This window comes from Molossus molossus, unplaced genomic scaffold, assembly GCF_014108415.1.
Source record: "Molossus molossus isolate mMolMol1 unplaced genomic scaffold, mMolMol1.p scaffold_m16_p_2, whole genome shotgun sequence".
NCBI classification, from domain to species: Eukaryota; Metazoa; Chordata; class Mammalia; order Chiroptera; family Molossidae; genus Molossus; species Molossus molossus.
This window is the reverse complement of record NW_023425355.1, coordinates 38,757,748-38,773,321: the sequence shown is the minus strand read 5'-3', so window position 1 is coordinate 38,773,321 and position 15,574 is coordinate 38,757,748. Positions and strand designations below refer to the sequence as shown.

The window sequence follows — 15,574 nt, the reverse complement described above, 5'->3', positions numbered from 1 at the left end:
CTAACCGCTGAGCCAAACTAGCCAAGGTGCATTTCCATTTGTAAAATTAGGTAGTTTTCTTACTCTTACTATTTGAGATATATTTATATACTATAGATTCAAGTTATTTATCAGAAATGTGATATGCAAATTATTTCTCCCAGTCTGTGGCTTTTATTTTTATTTTCTTAACAGTCTTTCAAAAGCAGAAGTTCTGCCCTGGCAGGTTTGGCTCAGCGGTTAGAGCGTCGGCCTGCGGTCCGGAGAGACCCGGGTTCGGTTCCCGCTAAGGGCATGTACCTCGGTTGCAGTTTGTCCCCGGCCCTGGTTGGTCGTGCGGGTGGCAGCCACTCGATGTGTCCCTTTCACATCGATGTTTCTCTCTCTCTCTCTCTTCCTCTCTCTCCCTCCCACTCTATCTGTACAAAAAAAATGGAAAAATGTCCTCAGGTGAGGATGAAAAAAAAAAAAAAAAAAAGCAGAAGTTCTTCATTCTAATAAAATCCTGTTTTATAATATTGTGTATGGATTGTGCTTTTGGTGTCATATCTAAGAAATCTTTGCCTAACCTAAAAGCACAAAGAAAGACAGTCTCCAATGTTTTCTTCTAGATGTTTTAAAGCATTAGGGTTTACATTCAAGTCTATGAGTCATCTTGACTTAATTTTTGTACATGATACAAGATATGGATTAAGGTTAATTTTATTCTAAATATTTCAGCAGCATTTGCTGAAACTGTTTTTGTTTCTCCATCTAATGATCCTTGCACCTTTGTTAAATATCAATTGACCACATAAGAATGGGTTTATTTTTTGACTTTTGGAAAGTATTATCCTAAGCGAAACAAACCAAACAGAGACAGATAAGTATCATATGATGTCACTTATTTGTGGAATATAATGAACGTAACAGTCTGAGGAATGGGGTTGTCCCAGGGATGTGGAAGTGGGGTACAGACTGACAATCCCCAGAATAGGAGGTGGTGGGGAAGAGATAAACCACAGAACTTTATGCATGTGTGCATGAACAATGGACAGCAAATCTGGGGACAGGGCGGAGAGGAGGCGGAGGGGGAAATCAGTGGGGGGAAAAGGAGAAATATCTGTAACAAAAGTTAATAAATTAATTAAATAAAAAATAAATAAAACAACTATGAGGTATCACCTCACACCTGTCAGAATGGCCGCCATCAACAAATCATCAAACAAGTGTTGGCATGTATGTGGAGAAAAGGGGACTCTGGTACACTGCTGGTGGGAATGCAAACTGGTGCAGCCACTGTGGGAAACACTATGGTGTTACCTCTTCTATTTCCTATTGATTAATTTTGTCTGCTTTCTTAAAGTGTTGATCTGAGACTTTTCTCCTTTTCTAATATAGGTATTTAGTGATATAAATTTACCTTTAAGTACATCTTTAGCTTAATTTTGTTGGCTTGTGTTTTCATTTTCACTTGGTACAAAATACTTTGTAATTTACCTTTTTATTTATTTCTTCAACTATGGACTATTTATAAGTTAGTAGCATATTAAAAGTATTTGTCTTGAGTCATGCTGGATTTGTGTATAATATTTCTTTACTCTATATACTTTTATGTTATTATTTTTTTATTTTCTGTATTTGTATATGTTTTTCATTTTTCTATATTAAACATGCATTATTTTTCTAATTTGAAAATAATTAATATGACATACTCTACATTCTGTAGCACTTCATAATTTATAAAGAGCTTCATTAAATAGTTCAATACCTGTATGAGAAACATATAATTCATATTTTACAGATGTTGAAACCTGAGATGAGAGTCTAAATGTCTTGTTCAATGTCATATAGCAAGAATGAGTGAAGATTCAAATGCAGATTTTCTAATCCTAGTTAATCATTCCGAAGAAGTTGGAAATAAAGATTTTAAAAGTAAATTGTAATTTATCTTGTGGATAGTTAGAAAGAATCATAGAGAGTCTTTGAAGTAGTAAATGACTTGAGATGATGATCTCTGTATAGTTTTAATTTGAATCTCTGATTACTGCTAAGGCGAACACTTTTTCATGTTTATTTTCTGTTCACATTTCTTCTCTAAATTGCTATTCATGTCTTCAGACCATTTTTCTGTTGGATGTGTTGATCCTTTACTGATTGATTTGAATAATTAAAAATGTTCCCCATAGTAATACTTTATTTGTTGGAAATATATTTTCCCAGTTTCTTGCTCATCTGTTCTTCATTCTTTCAATTTTGATCATCAGAGAAATGTATACTGGAGAGTGGGGGAAATTAATATGTTTGCTTATTAATTAATTAAGAGGAGTCTTGGGTTTTTTTTGACCTTGTATCATGGGAATCAAGAAATAGAAGAGGACAATATTAGAAGGCAAACCACATGATTGAGAAAGTCATTTACCCATCATTTGTCAATTGCTTGTATTCATTGGCCATTGTATGCTAGGCCATGTGATAGATAGGTAAAGAAAAAATGTTGCCTACTTTTGAGGACCTTTTACCCTGACATAGAAATAACACATGTAAAATAAGAGAAGTAACAGATGTTCCCAGGTAACTATTGTCTAAGATAAGCTGTAGTTATCAATATTTCTATTTCAGTAAAATACAAAGAGACATTACTTTTGAGTCAACTGGGAGATTGTTTATGCAAAAAATCTATTAAGTTGAATGGGAGCAAGTACTATGTGTAATTTTGCTCATCATTTTATGTCTGGCACTTAGCATAGTGCCTCACAAAGAGTAAATGCTCAAATATTTATTTAATGATTGAATGGTGCTGGCATTTGTGGGAAAAGCCATTTATAGGGACCTAACACAGTGTATTTAGTTTATCACCCCTATATCACCACGAGGCAATCTGAGAATGTTCTTATCGATCAGAATTTCAGACATTAGCTTGCTTTTACAAAGCAAGGGGCACAACCTTTTTCAAAAGGTCACGTGAAATGCTTCTCTATTTTACCATTATAACAGAGCAATAGTCAAGATGTTGGCTTCTCTGTCAGGCAAATGTGGGACTGAGTCTTATGTCAGTTACTTACTGGTTATATTACCCTTGATTTCCCTCATCTTTAAAATGAGACTAATAGTAGTATCTACTTTACTGAGTCATTGTAGGATCAAATAAACAAAACATGTAAAACTCTGAGCTATAGTAGGTGTTCTGTAAATATTCCCTATGTCTCTTCCTTTTATGTACACTAAAACAGATGGAACTTATGATTGCCTTTGAATTTTGTGACATAGTCATGTTTTTTAACAGGCACATTTTCCATCTCCTTCCTCACAGATTCAGAGACATATTGTGTGTTTCAAGACAAGAAGTACAGAGTGGGTGACAGATGGCATCCTTACCTGGAACCGTATGGTTTGGTTTACTGTGTGAACTGCATCTGCTCAGAGGTACAATCCCTCATGGCATGCAATTTCCCAGTTTGTTCCTCAACATGCAGAGGTGTTTCAGTGCCCGGATGGCCAGGGAGCATGAGTGTTAAAATCCTAAAAGAAGATAAGAAACAGATCACAAGGAAAAATACGCATCTCCTGTCTATTTCCTCTATAGTCTTTTGGGTTGATTTTCAGCATCCCTGACCTCTACCCAATAGACAACAGTACCACTAACCCTAGGAGGAGGACTTCTGATGTGCTTTGTTCTTACTTCAAGAAGTTACCACCTGGCTCTGAGGAGTGTGACACATAAGGAGAGCTATGTGGTATTTCCAAATACAACACTCCAAAATTTTCTTCTAGAAAGTACACAAGAAAAGGAGGTTTGTGGTAAGGTGACTCAGATTTGGATAATGAAGCCTGCCTCTTTAAATGACTAGGGAAGCTATGGAATGGAGCATCTAGGGACTGCTTAACTGCCTGGTATGGCATGATTATATCAGATTCTTGATGAACACACTAGAAATGGACAGCTAAACCTTGGGGGCTGAGGCCTTGCTGTCTACAGAACACTGAAAATGTTAATATGATCCCAGTGCCAACAGCTCAAGCATTAGGCATATTTTCTTTCTCCATTCTCTTCATCACCCTCTCCCCCGACAGTAGCCTGACAGATACATGTAACCCTCTCTTCAACTGAATTATGGATGGAAAAATGTTAATGAAAATTAATTTCCGAAGTCTTCTTTTGTTCTTTCAGTTGTTGAGAGCAGTCATAGCTAAAGATCTTGTAATTGTAAATCAGGCAACAACTCAGTCATCCCACCCAGGCATATTAACTAATAAGATCAATTCCAAACTCTAGCTTGTTCTCAGAAAAAAAAAAAAAGACTGAAAAGGGAAATGAAGAGAGAAGGTACTCAACCTACTGGGCCAAGCCAAGGTTATATGGAATCTAGGATCCATGTGCTAGGGTTATCTCCTTGCCTAGGAGTGGGCAGCCAGCTCCTCAGGGGACCCATGGCTCATTACCCATTCCCTACCATGGCATTGGGCAGGTAAGCATGAAATCAGGCTAGGCTCTTGGGAAATATGTGCACTTAGAGCTGGGGAATGGTAGAAATACCACAGATCCAAGTCAGAAGAAGCCTCCCCAAATTAGTGGAAGGCTTTGAAAAATGGAGCAATAGTCATCCGATCTTAGAAAAATATGCCAATAAGCTATCAACTGACCCAGCAGAAGTGCTAGTGATGACAAAAGGAAAGAAAAATGCTGATTTCATTCAGCTTCTCAGGAATGTGCTATTTACTGTCTGGGTGAGTCTCTGCATTACTGTTTCCCAAACTGTCATGATCCCAGTGAACTTTGAAAGACATTTGATTTTTGTTTTTGTTGTTGTTGCCTTCTCTCTTTCAGAATGGGAACGTGCTGTGCAGCCGAGTCAGATGTCCAAGTCTTCATTGCCTCTCTCCCATGAATGTTCCTCATTTGTGCTGCCCTCGCTGCCCTGGTAAACCAGTTTGCCTCGTTCTCAGATGTGGTTCTCCTTTCTCCCTCTTCCAACCCACCCACTTCATCTCCCCAATTTCCCAACAGGGAAATTTCCAGACAGAAATAACAATAGAACACTTTTAGGCAGCCCACACTTACCCCTAAACTTTGTTTATAGCCCCAGTGGGGCACATTCTAGACTCTAATAAGTTATTGGGTACCCAGTAACAGGTTTTCATTGGGCTTTTAACCATTTGAAGGTGAATATCAATTGGGGGAGGGAATTTCGGCCCAGAGATTTTTTTTTTTTCCGTAAATGGCCTCTTCCTGCCATGGGCAGTGGGCACCAGGGGAGATGTAGCATGGTGGCACGTATCCTATGCAATTAGTTCTGGAATTGCATCTGAGCTTAGCTTCTCAATGATGAAGGGGTCTTCAGAAATCAAACGAACTGAACCAGTGAGGTTTATGACAGTATAAAGTTGCCTGCCTGCTGAATAGTCACCTCTTCCAGACTGCAGTTGTTAGGTATGCACATTGTTAAAAGCAAGTCTAAGGGGAAGGTGGGCAGAGAATTTTTCATAAGGCTTTTAGGATGTCTACTTTCATGGTTTGTGGCTAGGGTGTTTGAGACAGGGGCTCTTTCAATGACACTTTGTTCACATCTGGCAGAGGTCTGGCTGGCAAACGAGAGGCATGCAAGTGTGGAATGATTCAGAGAATATTTGTGGGCCCAATGGTAGTCTTAGGAAAAGCTAACTAACAGTCTTGGGATCTCAGTAGTAGAAGCCGTATAGTCCTGTAAGTCTTTTTTGTCTTCCTTTAGGAAGGAGGTTCTGCAGTTGGGGCCTGTGGGTGAGCTTTATGGGGTCAAGGAACCCTTTTAAATTGTTTGCAGTTTTTGGTATAACTACATATACATGTAAATTCATTTAGAAAGGACTCATAGCTTTATAGGTATTCCTAAAGGGACTGGACATGACCTCAAAAACGTGAAGAACCACTAGTCTAGGGCATAGATGGTACTTTTCTAAGAAGTAAAGAGAGAGCTTATAAGAGAGAAACAAAAAGGGTTAGAGCAAAAATAATAAGAATGAAGCTAGGAATGAGGTTCAATGAAAACTCAGTTAACTGAAAAGTTGCAAGAATGAGTTTTTGTTTAATGGAAAAGAAATTCCAAACCCTTTTCACCACCAACTTTATAGAGTGAACATTGCTGCATCAGTAAATGCACTCTGATGAATACAAGCAGTTCTTTACTAGATGACAAAAGATAATTCTATGTCACAGGGTTATCATTCTGAGTATTGATGATGATAGCATATGTTCCAAGATGTAAGAGACTGACTCAGCATATGATCAAACTATAAGTTGCTTTTAAGAATCAATCCTAAAATGAAAGAAGCTTACTAGTTTTGTATGTATTTATTTGCTTCTACTTTAACTGGATTACAGTGGTGTGGTATGGGAGGGGTTTTGGTAGGTTTGAGCAAAATTTCTGATAAAGAGACTAATCTGGGGAACTTTTTTTAATCTGCTTTCATATAGCAATATAAAATGTATTTTTTTCTCCCCAGAAGATTCCAAAAGTGATCTAAAGTCACAGGAATTTATTTTATTTTATTTTTAATTAATTTATTTTTATTTTTGTTATAGATGTCCCCCCCCCCTCCCATTGACACCCTCCTCCCTACCCTGACCCACTCCACAGCATTGTTATCTATGCCCATTGGTTATGGGCATAAACTCTTTGGTTTATCTCTTTCCTCCCCCTGCCCCATCCTCTGAGGTTTGTCAGTCTGAACCCTACATCTATGTATCTGTGTCTATTTTGTGCATCAGTTTATTTTGTTCAGTATCTTTCACAAATAAGTGAGATCATATGATGCTTGTCTTTCTCTGACTGGCTTATTTTGTTTCACATAATACACTCCAGGACCCTCAATTTCATTTTAAAGGATAAGAGATCTTTCTTTCTTACAGCTGCATAGTACTCCATTGTGTACACACACCACAGCATTTTTATTCATTCGTCTTCTGATGGACACTTGGGCTGTTTCCAGATCTTAGCTATTATAAATAGTGCTGCCATGAACATAAGGGTACATATATTCTTTCTGATTGGTGTTTTAGGCTTCTTAGAATATATTCCTAAAAGTGGGATCACTGGGTCAAATGGCAGTACAATTTTTAATTTTTTGAGGCAACACTATTGTTTTCTATAGTGGCTGCACCAGTCTGCATTCCCACCAGCAATGTACAAGAGTCCCCTTCTCTCCACATCCTCGCCAGCACTTGTTGTTTGATGATTTGTTGATGGAGGTCATTCTGACAGGTGTGAAGTGATACCTCATTATTGTTTTATTTTGCATCTCTCTGATGATTAATGATGTTGAACATTTCTTCATATGCCTCTTAGCCATTTGTATGTCCTGTTTGGAGAGGTGTCTATTTAGTTCCTCTGCCAATTTTTAAATTGGATTCTTTGTCTTCCTTTTGTTAAATTGTATGTGTACTCTATATATTTGAAAATTAACTCGTTATCTGATGTATCTTTGGCAACTATACTCTCCCATATAGTGGGTTCCCTGTCCATTCTGATGCTTGTTTCTTTTGCTGTGTAGAAGCTTTGTAGTTTGATGTAGTCCCATTTATTAATTTTTTCCCTTTGTTTCTCTTACCTTACGTTGATGTATCTGCAAATTCTGCTGCACGAGATGTCTGAAATTTTGTTGCCTGCATTTTCTTCTAGGATTTTTTATGGGTTCATGAGTCACATTTAAGTCTTTTATCTATTTTGAGTTTATTCCTGTGTATAGTGTAAGTTGCTGGTCTAGTTTCATTTTTTTTTACATGTAGCTGTACAATTTTCCCAACACCATATATTAAAGAAGCTATCTTTACTCCATTGTATACTCTTGCCGCCTTTGTCAAATATTAATTGAGGAGAATGTCTTGGATCAATTTCTGGGTTCTCTATTCTGATCTTTTGATCAATATGCCTGTGCTTGTGCCAGTACCTGGCTGTTTTGTTTACAATGGCTTTGTAATATAACCTGATATCTTGTATTGTGATCCTTCCTATTTTCTTCTTCTTTTTCAAGATTGCTGTGGCTATTTGGGATTTTTTTTGGTTCCATATAAAGTGTTGGAGTGTTTGTTATAGTTCTGTGAAATATGTCGCTGGTATTTTAATGGAGTTTGCATTAAATATATAGATTGCTTTGGGTAGTATAGACATTTTTATGATATTAATTCTTTCAATCCATGAACAAGGTGTATGCTTCCACTTTTTAATATCTTCCTCTATTTCTTTGTTCAATGTCCTTTAGTTTTCTGTGAACAAGCCCTTTACTTCTTTGGTTAAGTTATTCCTAGGTATCTTATTTTTTTGTTGTTGCAATGATAAATTAGATTTTTTTTTTTTTTTAGTTTCTCTTTCTGTGTATTCATTATTGGTGTATGAAAATGCCAGTGATTTCTGGATGTTGATTTTTTATCATGATGCTTTACCAGATTCATTTATTAAATGTAGTAGATTTTTGATGGAGTCTTTAGGGTTTTCTATGTACAGTATCTTGTCATCTGCAAATAATGACAGTTTTACTTTTTTCAGTCAAATTTGGATCCCTTTCATTTTTTCTTCTTGTTTGATTGCTCTGGCTAAGACTTTCAGTACTATGTTAAACAAGAGTGGTGAAAGTGGATATCCCTGTCTTGTTTCTGTTCTTAAGGGAAATGCTTTTAGTTTTTGCACATCGAGTATGATGTTGGCTGTAGGCTTGTCATAAATGACCTTTATTATATTGTATATGATCATTCTATTTCCATTTTGCTGAGAGTCTTTATCAAAATTGAATGTTGGATTTTGTAGAATGCTTTTTCAGCGTCTATTGGTATGATCACATTATTTTTATCTCTCATTATGTTTATGTGGTGTATCACATTTATCAATTTATGAATATTGTGCCAGCCTTGTATCCCTGGAATAAATGCCACTTGGTGGTGGTGTATAATTTTTTATATATATTGCTGTATTTGAGTTGCTATAATTTTTTTAAGGATTCTGTTATCTATTTTTATCTGGGATATTGACTAGTAATTTTCTTTTTTGTAGTGTCTTTATCTGGTTTTGGGATTAAGCTTATACTGGCCTCATAAAAAGAGCTTGGAAGTCTTCCTTTCTCTTGAATTTTTTAAAATGGTTTGAGGAGAATAGGGGATAATTCTTTTTTGAATGTTTGGTGGAACTCTCCTGTGTAGCCCGCCAGACCAAGACTCTTGTTTGCTGGGATTTTACTGATTACTTCTTCTATTTCCTTAATTGTTATCGGTCTGTTTAGGTTTTCTGACTCTTCCCAGTTGAGTTTTGGAATAGTATATGATTCTTATAATTTGTCCATTTCGCCTAGGTTGTCGAATTTGGTGTCATATAATTATTCATAGTATTTTCTTACAACCCTTTGTATTGCTGTGGTGTCCATTGTTACTTCACCTCTTTCATTTCTGATTTTATTAATTTGGGTTCTTTCTCTTTGTTTCTAGGTAAGGCTGGCTAAAGGTTGATAAATTTTTATCTTTTCAAAGAATGAGCTCTTGGTTTCATTGATCTTTTGCAAATAATTTTTTTTTTTTTTTTACTCTCTATGTCATTTATTATTGCTCTGATTTTTATTATTTTCTTCCTTCTAAAACTCTGGGTTTTTCTTTCTCTCTTTCTAAATCTTTAGGTTGTTGTGTTAGATAAGTTATTAATTTTTTTTTTTCTATCTTGATGTAGACCCGTACTGCTATGAGCTTCCCTCTAAGGACTGCTTTTGCTATGTCCCATAGATTTTTGTATTGTATGAATTTATATTCATTAGTTTCCAGTAAGTTTTTTATTTCTTTCTTGATCTCATTGGTAACCCATTTGTTGTTTAATATCATGCTATTTAGCCTGTATGTGTTTGAATGTTTTTGAGTGTTCTTATTGTATTTCATTTCTACTTTCATGCCATTGTGATCTGAGAAGACGCTTGATATGATTTTAATTTTCTTGAATTTGTAGAGACTTACTTTGTGTCCTAACATGTGGTATATTTTTGAGAACGTCCCATGTGCACTTGAGAAGATTGTACATTCTGTTGCTTTTGGGTGAAGTGTTCTGTAAATGTCAAATAAATCCAAGTGATCTAGTTTATCATTTAAAGACCCTGTGTCCTTGTTAATTTTTTGTCTAGAGGATCTATCCAGTGCTGTCAGTGGTGTGTTAAAGTCACCCACTATGATCATGTTGATATTTATCTCTCCCTTGAAGTTCTCCAGAAGTTTTTCAATATATTTTGGTGCTCCTGTATTTGGTGAATATATGTTTTCTAGGGTTATATCCTCTTTTTGGATTGATCCTTTAGTGTTATGTAGTGACCTTCCTTGTCTGTTATTATGGTCCTCATTTTGATGTCTATCTTATCAGATATGAGTATTGCTATACCAGTCTTTTTTTTTTTTTCATTTCCATTTGCCTCGAAAATTTTTTTCCACCCTTTCACTTTTATTCTGTGTGAGTCTTTTGCTGTGATGCAGGTCTCTTGTAGACAGCATATATATAGGTTGTGTTTTCTTATCCAATCAGCTACCCTATGTTTTTTGATTGGAGCATTTAAACCATTTACACTTAAGGTTATTATTGATAGATACTTATTAGTTGCCATTTTTTATTTTATGCCTGTGTTTATCTCTCTATCTATATTTCTTCTTCTTCTTCTCACAACAGTCCCTTTAACATTTCTTTGAGTACTGGTGTGGTGGTAGTAAATTCCTTTTGCTTTTTATTTTTCTGTGAAGCTCTTTATTTCACCTTCATTTTGAATGATAGTCTTGCTGGATAGAGTAGTCTTGGATTCAGACCCTTGCCTTTCATTACTCTGTATACTTCATGCCCCTCCCTTCTGGCCTGAAGTTTCTATTGAGAAATCAGCTGACAGTCTAACGGGAGCTCCTTTGTAGGTGATTTTATGTTTCTCTTTTGCTTTCTTTAAGATTGTTTCTTTGTCTTTAATGTTTGCCATTTTAATTATGATGTGTCTAGCTGTGGGTCTTTTGGATTCAACTTGCTTGGGACCCTCTGTGTTTCCTGGACTTGTACAACTTTTTCCTTCACCAAATTAGGGAAGTTTTCTGTCATTATTTCTTGAAACAGGTTCTCGATTTCATTTTCTGATTCTTCTCCTTCTGGTACCCCTACGATGCGAATGTTCTAATGTTTTATATTGTCACATAGCTCCCTTAAACTCTCCTCCTGCTTTTTAATTTTTTTTTCCCATTTGCTGCTCTATTTAGGTGTTTTCTTCTACCTTGTCTTCTAACTCATTGATTCGGTCTTCAGGTTCTTCTAATCTACTATTGAATTCTTACAAGATATTTTTCATATCAGCTATGTCACTCTATTTCCACTGATTTTTATTCATAGCTTTTACCTTTTTTTTAATGCTGATGTAGTTCCTACTGAGCTATTTATTGTTTTCATTAAGTTCCTTGTAGTTCTCACTAAATTGTTTGAGTGCCCTTAAAATCATTGCTTTGAATTCTTTATCTGATAAATTGCTTGCTTCCATTTTATGTAGTCCCTTTCCTGGTGATTCCTCCTTTTCTGTCATGTGGGGGTTGTTTCTTTGTCTCACCATTTTAGCATTCTGATAGTTCCAGGCCTGGTGAGGGATGTTGGGGTGTGTAGGCAGGTCAGTGTGTATCAAATAAGACTGTTATGCCTCCCAGACTGTTCTCATGTGTGGTGCCTCTTGCCTGCTGTGGGTCCTGGAGGATTGACAACTGGCAGCTGGTATTGGATTGTTGTAGTAGTCCCTGCTGAGGTGCATGGGTCCAGCTGGTGCACTGCTGTGGTGTGCTGCTGCCTGATGGAGCTCAGCTCCTGCTCAGTTTTTGTTGATGGTACTGGGGGCAAGTGTTAGCCCCCCATTTATATTGCTACTGCTGCTGCTGTTGCCAGGGGTTGTTCTCAGCTCCCTATCCTCTGTTGCTATTGGGGGCTGAGGATGCCCAGCTCTCAGGACTTTGCTGCTGCTCATGGAGGGGCTCCAGTCCACATTCACTTCTGCAGTTGTCAGGGATGGGTCTCGACTCTTTGAGCCTTGCTGCTGCTTTGTCTGGGGTACCACTTCCCATCAGCCTCTGCTGATGCTTCTGGAGGTTTGTCTGGATTCCTGAGCCTCCACTTGGGGATGGGTCTCCACTCCTCCTCAATCACTGTTGCTTTCAGGGAATTGCTGGGCTCCCAAGCAGCTGCTGCTGCTGTTGTGGAGGATGGTGCTTAGCTCCGAGCCTGTTGCTGTTTCCTTCATCAAGTACCTTGACATCACCACTACTGTGCCCTGGACCACATTGACACAGTGGGTTCCACTGGTCTGATGGTTCAAGGCACACTGGTGGGCTCAGGTTGCTGGGCCCTAGCCACTCCGTGCTGCCTCCTCCTAGAGAATACCAGTGCACTTTCCAAAATGGTGGGGCCTTCCAGTCGTGCAGGAAGAAGTGCCCTGACAATCTACTTACCATGATAGCTGGCTGCTTCCTGTCCACAGCAAAGGAACCCTCTGTTCCACTTTTCTCCACTGTTCAAGGTTGCTCATCCATACTCATGTCCACTCACACCCTCTCTCTCACATTCTCCCACATTCTTCCCTCACTCTTGTCCTGCCCATCGCCATCTTCTCTCTCTCACGTCACAGGAATTTAAACTGCTATGCAGAGATTGTTTTTCCTTGGAAAGGAGGTTGAGGCATGATGCAGACACAGGGTGGAAGAGCATAGAGTGGAATATGGCTGTTATTTACCCCTCCTGTATAACAGGAAGCAAATATTGAGAAAAAGGGAAAGTATAAGCTAGCAGTTATTTTGAGAGAAAGAGAAAGTATTAAAATTGAGGTCATAAATCCTAGAAAAGAAAAAATTAAAATAAATAAACACATTGCGTTGAAGACTTTAAAAAGCCCATTTTGCCCTGGCTAGTTTGGCTCAGCGGTTAGTGCATCATCCTGTGGTCCAGAGAGACCCAGGTTCGGTTCCCGCTAAGGGCATGTACCTCGGTTGCAGTTTGTCCCTGGCCCTGGTTGGGTTGTGTGGGAGGCAGCCACTTGATGTGTCTCTTTCACGTCTATGTTTCTCTCTCTCTCCCTCCCACTCTCTCTGAACAAAAAATGGAAAAATGTCCTCGGGTGAGGGGGAAAAAAACGCCCATTTTATGGAGTATTGAAACCAGCTGTTTGCTTTTTTCTTTCTTGTTCTTGCAAGTCACTTCCTTGTGAGTTTATTTTTCTTCTTGTTAACAATAATCTTTAACAGTTCTTCTTGTGGGTTGTGGCACTCTAAAAATTTCTAATCCTTATATGCAAAAAAAAGTCTTTATTTTGCCCTCTTTCTTTTTCTTGTTATTTTTGTTACAGATATTTCTCCTTTTTCCCCTATTGACATCCTCCTCCCCATCCCCTGCACCCCGTCCCCTGCTTTGTTGTCCGTGTCCATTGGTAATGCGTACATGCATATAAGTTATGTGGTTTATCTCTTCCCTCCCCCCACCATCCCATCTTCTGAGGGTTGTCAGTGTGTACCCTACTTCTACATCTCTGGGTCTGCCCTATTCCTCAGACTGTTATGTTCATTATATTCTACGAATAAGTGAGATCATGTGATATTTGTCTTTCTGTGCATGGCTTGTTTTGCTTAGGACACTACTCTTGCAATAGTTCATGTTGTCTCAAAGGATAAGAGATCTTTCTTTCATACAGCTGCATAGTACTCCATTGTGTATATGTACCACAGCTTTTTTATCCATTCGTCTACTGATGGACACTTGTTGCCCTCATTCTTGAATGATAATTTGGCTGGGTGTAAAATTACAGGTGAGTGCTTAGTTTCCCTCAGCACTTTGAAGATGTTAGTAAGTGGTTTGTTGACTTCCTTTGTTTATGGATAGAAATCTACTGTTTGATTGTATTTCTTTTGTAGGTAACATGTTTTCTCCTTCTAGCTTTTGAGATTTTCTCTTTTTCTTTGGTATACACAGTGAGTTATGTAGATTTGTGATTTGTTTTTATTTAACCTGATTAGCACATAAGTTTTTCAGCGAAACGACTCAAATTTCTCTTTATTTTTTCAGTGATTAATTTTGTGAAACTTATCTCTTCTCCTATCTTTTTTTTCATTCTCTAATTTATCTTTGGTGTGTGTTGTTGCTGTTCATTTAGTTTATCCTCTGTGTTTCTTATTGTCACCTTTATTTTTTCCATCTTGGTATATTCTCTATAATGATATATTATTTCAGTTCTGTCCTCCAATACATGAACTATTGCTCTAGCCTTTTTATGTCTATTATTTAGGCCATCTATTGAGTTTTATTTGTTGTTATAACTTTCAATAGTTTTATTTTTACCCAGTTTTTTGAATTATATTTTTTTAAATTTCTACATATTGATGTTTTATAAACCCCTGCCATTGTTTCTTAGGATCTTATTCTCTTCTTTATTTCTTTAAGGCATTTAAATATTTAAATTCCATTTCATATTGTTCTAATATCTGTATTTTTTCAAGTCTGAATTCTCACATTTGTTGGGTTTCTTGAAAAACTTTCTTAGTTCTGAATTTTCTCTTGTTTTTTAAAAAAGTTTGTTTAAAAGCTTATCATCCATGGGAATTTTTCTCTTTCCTTCTTTCCTGGTGTAATTGTTTCAGGCCTTGTAGTTCACTGTGTTCTAAACCACTGTTATTGTTTCAGCTTGGGCTTTGTCATGCCTGGATGTTCTATCTTTACCTGTGTTTCTTTGTGCAGTGCTAGTCCCCGATAACGATGTTGGACTGGGACCTACTTTGATAAATCAGACCATTTGAGGGAAAAACATGGGTTGAGCAGAGCTACATCAGCCTTAATTTACATGTGAGGAGTATTATCATAGTCCCCAACGAATTGTAAACCATAGCTCCTGTTCAGCTATGTGGCCCCAACTGTCCATGGACCTTATGAGTTTAGCCCTAATTATTGCTGTTCATTCTTTTCTGCTATATTTTATTCCATGAGAATCTTGTTTTGTTTCTGATTTTGAAGTATTAAAGTTTATTTATTTATTGAAAATTTTACATTTTATTACTCATTCTTCTTTGGAATAAAACAAGGACTTTTCTCATGTACTCTCTCTGCCACATTGAACTGGAATGTAAACCAACTATTCCTTCTTTTTATTGAAGATAAAATAAGAATAAATGGGTTTAAACCAAAGCAGAGAAGAATGGAGTTTGATAAAAGGAAGAACTTTAAGACACAGTGGTAGTAAATCCTAGAATAAATGACTAAGGAGAATTTTAGTGTCTTGACTGCATATTTATGAAAATCAAAATGTATCCACCCATCTGAGATCGAGTTGGCCCAGTTCTGCTTTGAAACAAGGCAAAGGTTGTGATGACTCCTCTGTATTTCTTTCACTCCAGTGATTATACAGCATGGGGAATTCATGCCTTCAGGGCCACAGGAATGTTTGGTCAAAGGAAAGGGATTTAGTTTTCTGTCTTAATCCAATGCAAGGCACTGTGATAAAAATGCCCTGACATAAAAATAGAATATTAAAATTAAGATAATGAAAAACTTCTATATAAAAAAGAGAAAACAAGCAAGAAAACCATTTACCCATTACTTTAGTTTTATACATTATCCTGTAGCAGTATCAACTT

General features: G+C 37.1%; 1 protein-coding gene across 4 annotated transcripts in view; it reads left to right on the top strand.

Annotated features, from left to right (window-relative positions):
* The window catches only part of CHRDL1 (chordin like 1), a 144,136-nt gene that overhangs the window by 31,591 nt on the left and 96,971 nt on the right, over positions 1 to 15,574 (top strand). For all 4 annotated transcript variants that reach the window (XM_036271699.1, XM_036271697.1, XM_036271698.1 and 1 more), the window contains exons 3-4: positions 3,272 to 3,384; positions 4,787 to 4,880. In XM_036271699.1, the coding sequence (XP_036127592.1) occupies positions 3,272 to 3,384; positions 4,787 to 4,880 (207 nt within the window). The remainder of the gene's footprint in view (positions 1 to 3,271; positions 3,385 to 4,786; positions 4,881 to 15,574) is intronic.